Genomic DNA, 15,127 nt, shown 5'->3' on the forward strand with positions numbered 1-15,127 from the left:
CATAATCGATTATATAGAGGAGAAGAGACTATCCTGGTACGGCCACGTCAGAAGAGCGGACAGAGGACGCTGGATAAACAAAATCACAGAATGGAGCCCGATTGGAAGAAGAAAGAGAGGAAGACCCCGAAGGTCATTCAGAGATGAAATCGACGAGGCTATGGAGAAAAGAACCCTGCGAGATGGAGACTGGAATGACAGGGAAAATTGGAGAAAACGGTTGAGTGAAGGAAGACAGTGAAAACTGTGGAAATCCTTAGTAGTAGTAGTACCTTCTATGTTCAATGTTATCTGAGCTGGTTTTTCATCTTGGCTCTCGTTTATAGTTGCCAAAAACCCTAGAACTAGGTCATCATCACTCGTAGATGTCTCCTCTGATTCATCCAGTTTGTTGACTTTCTCACTTCTGCACGCACGACTTGTATGACCTTTTATTTTGCATTTAAAGCATTCCCACGACTTTGCTGGACACTTTTCTGGGTTACGCTTTCGGACTCCACATCGATAACATGGCTGGTAAATCTATTCTTATCTAGTATTTTAAATTCTTCAATTCACCATAAGTCTAAAATAAGTCTACATCTTTTCACTACAAACTCATTTAAAAGCTCCCTTATGGAGTCATCTTCAGAACAATTTTTATCAGTTGTTAATTGACTAATTATTTTAGATCTTCATATTACAGTCCTCGGAACTTAGACAGATAGAGAATAAGCTCTCCGCCAACAAAGGATCTACCTTTGTATCAGGACGGCATAAATAAGATCACTATTTTGGAGAAAACAAATATCATTTTTTGAAATATTGGCTCTATACAGAGCGTGGTTTAATTACGAAACAAATTTATTATTTTGCAAAGAATTTATTAAGTATATAGGCAAAAATCCTAAAAGAGGTCCGTTCTTAATTTTAAATGCCGATTTTTTAAATATTTTTTTTAATTAAGTTTTTAATACCTCATTTGCAAACCGACTCATGCTTATACGGGGAAAATAAAAAGTAATTTAATTCAATCACAGAATAATTTTAAAATAAACGAACTGCAATATTAAATTAATTATGACATAATACTTTGCAGCTAAATTAAATGCTCAAAATGCGATCCACTCGTATCTTGACAATAGGCAAATCGACGAACACATTTTGGGGCCACTCTTTTTAGTCTTCGTCTACTTATCCAATATTGGGGAAAAACTGGTTTAAAACTCGCGAAAATCACGTGCAGAATGCGAAAGTGTACTGTAAATCTTGTAACAAGATACAGACAAGCATCTCGTAAGTTAGAATTGTTGGCCTTTAGAAACATAGTGACAAGAACTGGTATAATTTCTGTTCGTAAATATTGCAGATAACTTTCCCTGTAAGATTTTTTTCAAAAAATAAGGAGCAATAATAATTGTGTCATTAATTGTTCCTGCCTAGATATTGATTTTATGATGGTGTGTATGGATGAAGTTTTGATGATTGACTAAACCATTTAGGGAATATTTAGTCTCATTGGACAACCTTATTTGTTTAATAAAACGCAGAATGGATAAATAATGTAGGTTACATAAATTCTGCAGAATGTTACAAAACTGCATACGACAATGAGGATCATTTTCGTTGAGTTTTTGATGTAACTGAATTTTATATAGATGGTACATCTTTAAGAACACGTAATACCGACCGTTGAAATATACATGTATAAGAGATGTTGAGATATACATGTACATGTTGTATGTAACTTATTGGCCTACAGATTTAAATAAAACACAAGATATCTTAGACTTCTGTGTGATGAAAGGCATTTTCTTTAACTACGTAGCAATAAAATCAGGTTTAAACTTTTCGTCAATCCATTCTCCGATTCTAGTTGACTTTGACTCCTAGGCAATACTCAGAAATAAGCCTCCAGTCCTAAACAATATCCAAAAAATTGCAACATGTACTAGAAACAAATATCAGTGAACTTGTTACTTACAACAGTAATACAAATTGAAAACTTAGTATAACATTTTAATACTTCCATACAAATTGTTCTCTGAGTGCAAAAACTTGATTAAAGAAAAACGAACACTTAGGAGAAAGGCAAAATACACACACACACACACGCACACACACACACACACACACACACACACACACACACACACACAAATATATCTATGGACCTAAACAGAATTACAGATTTAAGCTTGTTAAAAGAATTTAATGCCTTATAAAGATACAAACTCTTCTTGATGGACGGCGACGAGAAAATTTAAAGCCACACCTTCAAGGACGCCATACCTCCTTTAAAGAATTCTAAAGGGAAACGGACAAGAAGAGACACAGAAAAAGTTAAGAAATACATAGAACATCTGTTTAGCCCAATTTTATTTTTATTTAGCCCATTTACCAGGGTAGTGTCGTTAGAAGAAGAAGAACCAATTCATTCTTTGTATAGTATAGCGAAGCCTACACGTTTAGCCTGGGTTTCTCTTCATGTACCCCAGCTCCAACTTCTTCATCGGTTTTAAAGCCATCTATATACCAACATTAAGAGGATCGTAAACTGATTTTCTAAATTATATTTGGTTTACATTGCATCTGGTACCATTTCCAACTCTGGGTAATTTTTAATTATCTCTCCAGATTTGATTCCGCTATTGTTATATATATATATATATATATATATATATATATATATATATGTGTATATATATATATATAACAATAGCAGAATATATATATATATATATTATATATATATATATAATATATATATATATATATATATATATATTATATATATATATATATATATAATATATATATATATATATATATATATATATATATATATATATATATATATATATATAAAGGAGCATGTTATGATTTAGCATGCTTCTTTTTGAAGCTTATTCAGCTTCTCGTTGGTGGTCTTTTATTGGCATCAAACCACCATGTTAGTACGCCATATGTAATCATAGGTCTGGCTATAGTCATATATAGCCAGTACATTTGTTTGAGTTTAAAACCCCATGTTTGCTCATATATCCTTCGACATGACCAAAGGGAAAGTTTTGCTTTGTTGGTTATTCTTACCAAATGGGCGTTCTATGTAAGCTTATCTAGAATTACTCCTAGATATTTGACCTCATTCGCATTTTTGACAGTTTTTTCATACGGAGCCGGCATCCAAATGTTATCTAGGTTCCGTCTCCTTGTAAAACTGACTAATACTGTTTTACTAGTATTGACAGAGTTTTTCCTGTTGCTCCAACTAGTAAAGAGATTTAACGTTCTCTGAAGTGTCTGCATAGAACGTTAGCATATTTTCCTCTTACCATAATTACTAGATCATCCGAATAGACCTCTACTTCTATCCCCTGTGCCCCAAGGAGCGAAATATTTAAGTCATCCACCAGGAGTAACCACAAGCCGGGAGAAAGCACTCCCTTCTATGGGCACCCCTTAGCTTTTTTGGCTAAAATCTTCTCTCCTTGCAGGTCGGTTAGAATCAGCCTATTTTCAGAATTGCTTTGATCCAGTTGGATACGGTTGCGGATATCCCTTTTGATAATTCTGCATCATAAAGAGAATTTGTTAGTATATTATCAAATGCGCCTTCTATTCTAGGAAGGCAGTTAATGCAATCTTTCAATTACTAATGGAGTGACTAATTTTCTAGACTACTTCGTTCAGTTCTGTTTCTGTTAATCTTTCTTTCTTGATATGGATGCTGATTGACAGTGAGAGGATGATCCCTCTGTAGGAATCTGTAGTTCTGTAGGATTTAGGTAGGGCGTTGTCTTATAGTCCTATTTTGTGTATGCACACTACCCGTACAATTATCCAAGTGTTCGGTATATAACCTAGTTCTATACTAGCCCTAAAGATTTTTGTTAGGATGGACAATATTATGTCCAATCCTTTTTGTAGTAGGGTAGGAAATATTCCATCCTTCCCTGGAGATTTAAATGGAACAAAGTAGTTTATGACTCACTTTATGTTCTCCGGTTTGATGTTTATTGCAGAGAATTCCCAGTTTTATTTCCTAGGAAGTTAAGGTCGTTCTACGTTTTCAACCTGAGTCTGCTCATGAATAATTGTTGAACCTGGGAAGTGGTTCTGTAGTAAGAGCTCTAGCGTTCCCTTTTTAGATTCGACATCAGGTCTTTTAAATAGGCCTAGTTCCTATGATAAATCCTTGGAAACAATCTTGCGGACTCTAGTGCTGACAGGTATATCATAAATACTTTGGAAGGTTCCTTTTCGTTCTTCTTATTTTTTTATCGTATTTAGTAAGGGTTTTTCTGTGTATTTCCCAGTTCACCAATTCTTTGGCTTTATTCTATAGCCTCCTTACTTCCTTTCTTAGTTTTTTCAGTTTTCTGCTCCACCAAGGTATTTGTCTGTTATTCGTCTTGGTTTTGATTGGGCAGTTCTCCTGGTATGATGTGACAATTGCTTTCTTGATTCGATCATTCGCCTCTTCAATACCTAACTAGGACTTATATATAGAAAAATTTACGGGATTCTGGGTAAAAACTTACACCTATCGATCGTAAACATGCTGCTGATAAGTAACAATATAAAGTAATAGCCCTACTATAGCCGTAATAGTGATTGCCTTTGAAATGAAATTATACATGTTTATTAATCCAGTTCATGGAGAGTTAGTTTTATTCTCTATCACTCACATGTCTATTTCTTGCCTGAAGCATCCACGTCGCTGTTGTGGACACCGCTAAATTCAGTAGGCCTGAGTGGACAAGTAATGAAGTCCCGGTAGGGACCCAATTCTGTGGGGTATATCACAGACCCCTGCCCAGGGATACGAGCGAAAACCACAATGACAAATACGGCGAAGAAGAATACCGTCAGACGGCTGAAGTGGCATTTCAGACTTTAAGGCTGAAATAAAGTCAAGCAGTGCCTGATCCAGAGTGGGTGGGTGCAAACATCGTCCAATCAAGAATAGGCGGCTGAAATTACAGGTCCTCCAAAGTGGGGGTTTTGGTGTCAGACTTTACTATCCTGCGTATCAAAACTGAAATAAACGTAAAATATGTAGCATTAGAAGCTTTGGGAGAACTCAAGAAAAAAACTACCGAACACAAAGTAAAAATAAACAAAGAAACCAAAAAAATAAATCTATGAAAAAAAAAATTCTATATATAAAAACTATAAACACTTAATCCTTAGAAGACAAACAGAAGTATAAAGAGAAAACCAGAGAAGTCAAAAGACAAAAGAACAGAGTATGGAAAGGAACATGTACTCAAATCAAACAACACATAGGAGGAACAAGGAAATCTAAATCCTGGAAAATATTGAAATTTTTAAGGAAAAATACCACCGAACAATCCAAATACAATATGTATCAGAAGAATAATAAGAAAATATTATTAAAAACTACTTACAAAAAACCACACAGATTTCATAAAGAAAGATACAGAGCTTGAACAATAATGAAATCAAAATGAAAAACGATATTGAGCTAAGATTAAGCGAAGTAAAGAATGTCATAAGAACTCTAACAAATAAAAAATTAGGGAGACCAGAAGGAATCGTGTATAAACTAATTAAGTACGGATAAGGAACAGAGAAACTATACGAATCGTACACGAAATGTTCAATAATTTACTTTAGGAAGGTCCTGGTCCAGGAATGATATACACTCCAACAATTAATTGAGAAAAGAATGGCAAAAAATAGACCGGTACACATGGAGTTATCAATTTAAAAAAGCCGTATGACACGGTTTAGAGAAAATAACTATGGAAACGATGAACGAAATCGGGATAACACAAACGGTAATAAAAGTCCTATAAAACACCCATAAAATAACAGGGTAAGAGCTAAAACCGGCAATAAACACTCGAACGAATTTAAGACCACAAAAAGCTTACCGCAGGGATGTTCTACATCTCTGACAATATTCAAGATGTTCCTAGAACAAATATTAAAACCTTGGAAAAGTAAATGTAAAGGTTGGAATACCAATCCGAGACGACTTCTTGTGTACACTAAGTTTTGCAGATGATCAAGTGATAAAGACTTAAGATAAAGAAGATCTATCCTATATGCCCCAAATACAAAAAAAGGAATACACAAAAAATGGACTGTAAATAAATCTACAAAAGACAGAACACTTAACAACAGAACAAGAACCGATGAGAAACTTGGAAATAGACGAAGATAGGGAAATTAACGCGCTGAAAATTCAAATATCTAGGATTCATAATCTCAAAGAATGGCACCACTAAGCAAGAGATAACCAGCAGATTAGCACAGATAAGAATATGTTTCAAACAAATGAATGGGGTTTGATGAGTTACTGGGAATACAAAGAAGAGAATATATAACACCTTAGTATGTAGTATAATTACTTACGTAAACAGGTCCAAAATTACAGCTACCTAAGTGGGAGAAAATGCTGCAGAGTAACAATACTAGATCGTATTCGAAATTAAGAGATAAAAATAAGAATGGTAGTAGAACAAGACATACTAAGCTATATTAAAGGCAAACATTTAATTTGGTATGGACACGTGAGAAGAGCAAATCGTACAAGGTAGATAATACAGATTTCGGATTGAAGCCCAATACGAAAAAAGAAAAAAAAACAGACCCCGAAGATCATGGAGGTATGAAGTAGTTGAAGCCGTGTAAAGACGAGACCTTATATATAGAGAATGGATGGTAGAAAGGACTGGAGACGTTGACTGAAAGAAAAAAGGCGGCCACAATCATAGTAATCCTTATACACACACAAAGTAATAATAAAACCCATTTGGTTATATGATTCGCAGCTCTGGGTATCAGCTAGCAAATCTAATGTTAAGAAAATTCAAAGATTTCACAGTTCTAAGAACAATCGATGGTGCTCTTTGGTATGTCTAGAATGATGACTTGCGTAGATATTTCTAAGTACAGTTTTTTAAAACTAGGAATAACTTTAAAAATTCTACAATCGGTACACCTACTTGATGCGCAGTAAAATTAGCAGAAATTCTCTTAGTAAGACAAACAAGCTCAAGCTGTAAAGTACGTTTAAAAATCAGGTAGACGAGTCCTGGCGTTCATTTTTTTCTTTATACCCGAATACTTTCACTGTCTGTTCTCTGCGCAGATGAGCAAAATTTCGAAAGTCGTTCCTAGCCTTGATGAATAATATAACAATCTCTGAAGAGTGCAAAACATTTCTGAACATTTTCAAAATAGGCTGCCCGTACATCCTGGCATATATTGTTCTAAACAACCAACAAGCGAAGATAAAAGAAGCAATATGATCCCTTGCATCTATCTTATCGATCATTAAAGTACCTCGTAGTAAAAGCTATATCCTGAACAGAGACAGCCACTGTGTTTTGTGTCGTTTTTAATTTTCGTCCTCGCCTAGGGTATGTATGTGCGTAACGGAGTGGCAATGGCTTATATATGGTATGATGCTTTGGTCCCGGACTTTACATCTTGCTGACATTGTAAAGACAAATAATTTGATTGATTGTTTTTAACGTGAAACGAAGTGTTTTTTTAGGCATAGACTTTTAGTCATTCAGCCAGGCTCAATGTGAAACGGAGTTGAAAATTGTTAAATGTTAAAAAAAGGTTCGACTTGAATAAAATTCTGATGATGTGTTCTCTAGCGTTTCAGATCTATCGGAACTTTATTGATAGTTTTTAAATTAAAATATGGTTAAGGTGGTAAACGTCGAATTTAAACGATTTCTTAGAATTCGTTTAACACCTTTTCTTTAGACAGGATAAAAATGCATTTTTAAAACATTTGATTAGAGTCTACTTGCATATGAATTCTTGTGATGTATTTCATTTATACTTAACGATTTCCAGAAACTGAAGGGGGTATTCCAACATCTGAGAACTATGTAGTTCAAACAGAGATAGAAAATTTAGATACCAAAATAATTTCTGAAGACAGACAAGACACTGTAGATACGTCGTTAACGCTTAGTGGATCTGAGCCTCCTTTAACTGAGACAGAGGCTTCCACTTTACAAACCCCAGAAATAACAGATGCAGATACTACTGACGTTGATGGTAAGTGCGTTATTATTTTATATGGATAAAAAAGTACTAATTGAATGAAATCTTGCACTTTTATATAATAATATTAATTAGTTAGGTAGTTACAAAATAATCTTCGAAAAAGTACACGGATATTGATTCTGTCTCTTGTCGTTTACTAATCATCATGATTTCCTCTAATACAATCAAGTAAATACTTGCATCGGTTTCTATCTTTAGCTACCCTAATTGTTTCGCAAAATGAATGGTCCATTGAATATCGGATTCGGACATTTCACCGTCTCTTGACTTGTTCTCGTCCCCTTGCTCTCCTTCCAGTCTTTTAGGAGACAATCAGTCTTTCTAAATTATTTTTGTTTCTGTAGCCCCCGTACTCAAAGAACTAAAGAATTTGCTGTAGAGATGTTGTAGACGTTGTTGTAGATAAAATATAGAAGAAGCATTCAACAACACCTTCTATGAAGCAATCACAAGGGCGATTTGCCTAAAAGGAATAGACGAAACAAGCTAAAGATGGATAGACTGCATACTGAGGAACCGTGGTATGATATAAGCAATGCTATTGAAAGATACAGTGTCAATACAATTACCCAAAGGTTGTTCGCAGACGGGTCTAAAACTGCAGAAAGGTCAGGTGTAGAAATATTTCCTAGTAAACATAAACAGTAAACACTTCTATTCCACTAGAAAAATATACCTCTAGTGAGGTCTTTCGAACTGAAGCGAATCAATACATGAACAGATAGATATGCAGTCAGGCTAAGTCTTAAGGTAGACTCTAGGCTAGTTAAAGAATACCGAAAGAAACTCGACATCCTGGTGGAATATAGTAGTGTTACACTGGTATTTGGTCCAGTTTACCAGGGAATACGCAGCAATAAAAGAGGTTATGAAGTTCCAAAAGAGTATCAGCTATAAAATACTTCGGTTCAGAGCTAACCATTGGATTGCCAGAAAGTATCGTTCGCGACTAGAAAAAAGGCCTAAATAAAAAGGGAAAATAACTATCTCTGGTAGATTACCCATCCTCTAAACCTGGGCACGTTGATACAGGGTTTCTGAATCCTAGAACGGTTATCATGAGTGAAAGGAAGACAGATAATAAGCCAACTGGCTGCAGTACGACCGGTTTACACGAGACGGCATCCATAAAAAAACATGATTGACAGACAATTAATAAAAAAGACCATGTGCTAATAGAAACTAAACATGTGAAAATAAAAGATAGTATAATTTAAATCGGAGTAGACGCAGATATACTTGGGTTTCCTGACAACCAACAATGGCGATTACTTTTCAGAAATCAAGCATTAACTAGTAGTGGCCCAAACCGCAACAGCTAAATTGATTAAAATATGAAAAGACCGAACAATAACAAGGAATGTTGGTCAATGCCCTGGTAACAGATCTATAGAAGTGTGCTAGGCAAAACCACCCTGTCAATTCTGTAAGAGCTTCATATAAAAGACATGCTATTAAAAAGTAAACCGAGCATACCCAATTTACTTAGGCCATATAGCTAAAAGAACGGGGACCATGGAACTATTGGTAATAGAAGAAAAGGTAGAAGGCCAAAGATCAAGAGGAAGATCTCCAACATCTCCAAATAAAGTCTCAGGTGGGAATATTTCCCTCTCTATTAATCTATTTGAGATGAAAAATATATTGTAGCCATTTTTGCTTTATTAAATATAATCAAATTTTAGATATACCAATCGATATAGAGGATGGAAAAAAGAAGAAAAAGAAAAAGAAAGATAAAGGAAAAAAGCAGAAGAAAAAGAAAAAAGGTAATTCAAATGTTTAGCTTATATATATTTATGTAATAAGACAACAAAAATTGTTAAATATTATTTTTAACTTTTTAATTTTTATTTTAGATGGTACACCTCAGATTGCGTCTGAAGAAGATGAATATATCATGGTTCCGGTAAGTTATTATAATTAATATATTTATTATTTAATTTATAATATATTATATTAATTTATACTATAAAGTTCTTATTAACGTCGATATAATTAATCTTTTATTGTGCTGAATTAAATATGCCGTTCTAGGTAAATAGGTAAAAGCGGTAAAGCAAATCAATAAAGGTACTTATACATCAACTAATACAATTATCAATTCACGTTATATTTCCCTTGTTGCCATCTTCCATGTCTGAGAGGACAAGCTAGTATATCAATTCATATTACATATAAGACTATTTGAATTTCCCTTAAAATAACCTGGAACATCTTCTTCTTCTAATGGCGCTACAACCCTTTGTGAGTCTTGGCCTGCTTAACAATGTTCTTCCATTCTACCCTGTCGGATACTTTCCTTCGCCACTGCCTGATATTCATGGTTTTAAGATCCCTCTCTATGTCGTCTATCCATCTTTTACAGGGCCTTCCTCCTGTTCTGTTTCCTTGGGGCTTCCATCTCTGGTCTACTTTTATAGCTCGATTATCTGGCATTCTTTCTAGGTGACCAAGCCAGTTTAGTCTTTGTGACTTTACAAATCTGACAATATCTGCGCTCTGCATTAGTTCATCCAGCTCGTGGTTCATTTTAATTCTCCACGAACCATCGCTGCATTGGGTTGGTCCAAATATCTTCCTTAGTATTTTGCGCTCAAATATTCTCAGTTGATTTTCATCAGTGGTTGAGAGGATCCACGTTTCACATCCATATGTGACCACTGGTCTAATTACTGTTTTGTAGATTCTCAGCTTAGACTCACGATTCAGTAACTTACTTTTCATTAAGTCTTTGTATGCATAAAAGCACTTATTACCGCCAATAATCCGTGCTTGTATTTCTTGACTGATGTTGTTGTTGTCATTTATTATTGAGCCTAGGTAGGGAAAAGTGGAGGCATATTTGTAGGTATGGTTGTCTACCTTCAGATTCTCATGTTCATTCGATTTTGTGCACTCCATATATTTTGTTTTGCTTTCATTTATATATAGACCCAACGTAGCAGCTTCTTGTTTCAATTCTATAACTTTTTCGCTTAATACCCTTTTGTTGCTTATTATGGCAACATCATCCGCATATGCGCATATTCGCATAGATCTTGTATTAATACAGCCGTTTATATCCAGTTTTCTAACAACAGCTTCTAAAGTTAGATTAAAAAGTGTTGTTGATAAGGCATCCCTTTGTCTAACTCCATTTTTAATATCAAAGGCCTGCGTCATATCTCCATCTATTCTCACCGTAGCTTTGGAACCCTCCAGAATCATTCGTATAAGTTTAACCAACTTATTGGGTATCCCTAACATAGATAGTTGGTTTAACATCTTTTGTCGATCTACTCCATCAAACGCCTGTTTGAAATCGATATACAAGTTGTAAATAGGTATGTTATATTCAACACATTTTTCATGTATACCTCTTAACATATGTATTTGGTCTATAGTTGACCTCTTTGGTCTGAAGCCACATTGGTATTCACCTGGAACATATTAATAATATTATGTCAATAACAAAAAGAGAAATCAAACGATTTCTACTTAGCGAAACCGAATTCAAATCTTAACCACTGTGTTTCCTAAAATTTGCGAAACAAACAGCTGGATGAATTACTCGGCAAGGGAATCTAAAATTGCATTCCATAAGCCGTTCATCCTAGTCAAAATTCGTAGTGAATTCAGTTTCTCGTACTTCCAACGAAGTAAATAATAAAACAGAATGACGGTATTAGATTTTTGTTTTGATACAGTGCAGCAACAACCGTTAATACGTATTTCGACCTCCTTAAGTCTCTTCAGAACGGTATAGTCACTGCTCTGAACCAAAACAAAAATCTTTCATGTCCTAGACAATAGTTATTAAAATAACTATATACGGACGTAACTACGCCATCTAAAAACAAAAAGAGAAATCAAACGATTTCTACTTAGCGAAACCGAATTCAAATCTTAACCACTGTGTTTCCTAAAATTTGTGAAACAAACAGCTGGATGAATTACTCGGCAAGGGAATCTAAAATTGCATTCCACAAGCCGTTCATCCTAGTCAAAATTCGTAGTGAATTCAGTTTCTCGTACTTCCAACGAAGTAAATAACAAAACAGAATGACGGTATTAGATTTTTGTTTTGATACAGTGCAGCAACAACCGTTGATACGTATATCTTAGTTGTTTCGCAAATTTTAGGAAACACAGTGGTTAAGATTTGAATTCGGTTTCGCTAAGTAGAAATCGTTTGATTTCTCTTTTTGTTTTTAGATGGCGTAGTTACGTCCGTATATAGTTATTTTAATAACTATTGTCTAGGACGGGAAAGATTTTTGTTTTGGTTCAGAGCAGTGACTATACCGTTCTGAAGAGACTTAAGGAGGTCGAAATACGTATCAACGGTTGTTGCTGCACTGTATCAAAACAACAATCTAATACCGTCATGCTATTATGTCAATGTTTAACTTTATCTAGTAAAGGTACAGCTGCAGTCACTTAATAGTTTACACCTTAATTTTTTACATTACTAATACCTAATACTAAAAATCGTAGAGTCGTACGGATTTGCTAAATATCAAAGTGTTTATCAAAAATTTCGCGCGTATTAAAAAATAAATAAAAATAAATAAATAAAGAGGCGCGTCCAAAATGCCTAGAATGCATTTGAATCAAGCGCAACAAACAAGAGCAATTGCCAAACTCGAAGAACAGCAAACACTTCTTTCTATAATTTCCATTTCTATATATATATATATATATATATATATATATATATATATATATATATATATATATATATATATGTTCGGAAAGATTTCCGCCGTTAGTACAATTAAACTTAGAGCTAAGATTAATATTATTATAAAAATTAATATTAAACTCACCCTGAAGACTCCCTGAAGACACCCTGAAGACTGAACTCACCCAAAATCGGAAGCCCTGAAGAAGACATCAGAGAGGATGTCGAAAGCTCGGCAAAATGGATATCGACGCGGTTCAACCCGGAAGACTGGTGAGTTTAATATTAATTTTTATAATAATATTAATCTTAGCTCTAAGTTTAATATATATATATATATATATATATATATATATATATATATATATATATATATATATATATATATATATATATAGTTCCGAAAGATTTCCGCGGTTAGTATTTTGGGTTGAACCGCGTTCATTTTCATTATGCCGAGGTTTTTCGACATCCTGTCTGATGTCTTCTTCAGGGATTCTGAGGTCTCAGTCTCCAGAGCCCCTGGACACTACTACACTGATCAATATTCACTTCACTACTGCAGTATTGTTAGTATCCCGCATTCCTTAGTTAGGCCCCTTATATGGCTGGTTAATTTTTAACAGCAGCAATATATAGTTCTGTATACACGTTGAAATCCATTGCGCGGCCAATGTGTACTCGCTGATTACCTACCATATATGTACTGTCAATCCGCCAAAGTTGTTGTGGAAGTTGCGTTCACGTAGCGGCATAACAGCAACTGTCGTCCTGCCGGCCCACATCTAATTGCTGCTGCCTAATTACAACTCATGTACTGCTTAACTGCTAGCGATCGCACGGAGCTTACCCGCTGAGTGCACGCTACTTGCAAATACGCAAGTGTGCATCGAGCCTTGGTGTAATCGATGAGTTATAAATACCTTTCAACATTATATTCATATGGTATTTTTATTTGTCAAACATTTTAAATTTGCTCTTTCTTTTTCCAGGCATAAACCCTGCCTTATAGGTATTTGTGGGAGAAAGAAAGGTTTTAAGAGGTCGCATATAATATGAAGTTAAATCTTACTTGCATGTAATACTTGCATTCTGTAGTTACTACATGAAGCAAATCATTCGTACTTTCACTTTTTGGTTCTGTCACAAGGATAGTTCCTTTAACTGTGGGCCTGGTCCACCTATATTTCGGCATAAGACCTATTACTGACCAATATCTGTCGAAACTGTATCAAACGAACCCATCCCATCGCCGCACTGCAAAAATTTAGCGACGAAAGAAGGATCCATTTTTTCTTCATTCCCAAAAATTTTCTTATTACAATTTCCTTAAAACTAATACATGTATAGGACTTTTCATTAAAAAATAGTGTCAGCCGTTTTTTTCGAACATACATTTTGTAAACAAACAGATAAGGTTAGTAATATAAATCTTCTTCTTCTTCTTTTTATGTAGACATGACTCTGTCTGTTTTTCAATGTGCCTCCAATAAATTTCGTTCCATCGTTTTCGTGGTCTTCCTACTGATCGTCTTTCTATTGGGGAACCGTCTCTGCCGTCTTTACTACTCTATTTGTTGTCATTCGTCTTATATGATCGTTCCATTCTAGTCTTCTATTTCTTACCCAGTTCTTGATTACTATTTAAATGGGAATAAACCCCAATTAAAGGTTAAAGTAAATTTATTGACGTTTCAATTTCCACTTTGGAAATCATTCCCAAAATACAAATATTAATAAGTTAAACAAATTGTAACAAAAAGAGAAATCAAACGATTTCTACCTGGCGAAACCCAATTCAAATTTTTACCACTGTGCCTTCTAAAACTTGCAAAGCAAACAGGTTGATAAATTACTCGACAAGGGAATCTAAAAATTGCATTCCACCTGCTGTTGATTCCAACAAAAGTAAAGTAATAAAACATAATGACGGTATTAGATTTTTGTTTCGATACAGGACAGCTGCAAGCCGCTTATACGTATTTCGTCCTCTTTAGGTCTCCTCAGAGCGGTATAGCCACTGCTCTGAATCAAAACAAAAATCTTGCCCGTTCTAAACTTGGATGTTGATGCCTAAAAAGGATGCTTGATTTCCATTCTTGAGGAATTCTGTTTTGTTCTATTATTTTTTGGATTACTTTTTGTTTGGTCAGATCTGGTCCTCCGTACTCTAGGAGTTCATTCGGTATTCTATCCTCTCCTGGTGATTTTCTAGTTTTTAATTTCCCTAATGCTTCCTTTACCTTTTCCTCCTCAATATTTATTTCTTCGTTTGTCGTCACCTCTGGTGTTGGTGGTTCATTATCGTCACCTTTAGCAAATAAGGATTGAAAGTAGTCTACCCATGTTTCCTTCTAAATGTGTGTCGTTTTTATTAGTTTCTTCATCTCTTTTCTTTATCCTCTGATCATTCTCCAT

At 34.7% G+C, this 15,127-nt stretch overlaps 1 protein-coding gene across 1 annotated transcript in view; it reads left to right on the plus strand.

The window, feature by feature from the left end:
• LOC140442220 (dynein axonemal heavy chain 10-like) overlaps positions 1-15,127 on the plus strand; it is a 657,946-nt gene that overhangs the window by 20,975 nt on the left and 621,844 nt on the right. Inside the window, 3 exon segments of the mRNA XM_072533298.1 lie at positions 7,828-8,034; positions 9,729-9,812; positions 9,903-9,952. Coding sequence (XP_072389399.1) covers positions 7,828-8,034; positions 9,729-9,812; positions 9,903-9,952 — 341 coding nt within the window.

The sequence above is a fragment of the Diabrotica undecimpunctata genome, chromosome 5 (genome assembly GCF_040954645.1).
Source record: "Diabrotica undecimpunctata isolate CICGRU chromosome 5, icDiaUnde3, whole genome shotgun sequence".
In the NCBI taxonomy this organism is placed as follows: Eukaryota; Metazoa; Arthropoda; class Insecta; order Coleoptera; family Chrysomelidae; genus Diabrotica; species Diabrotica undecimpunctata.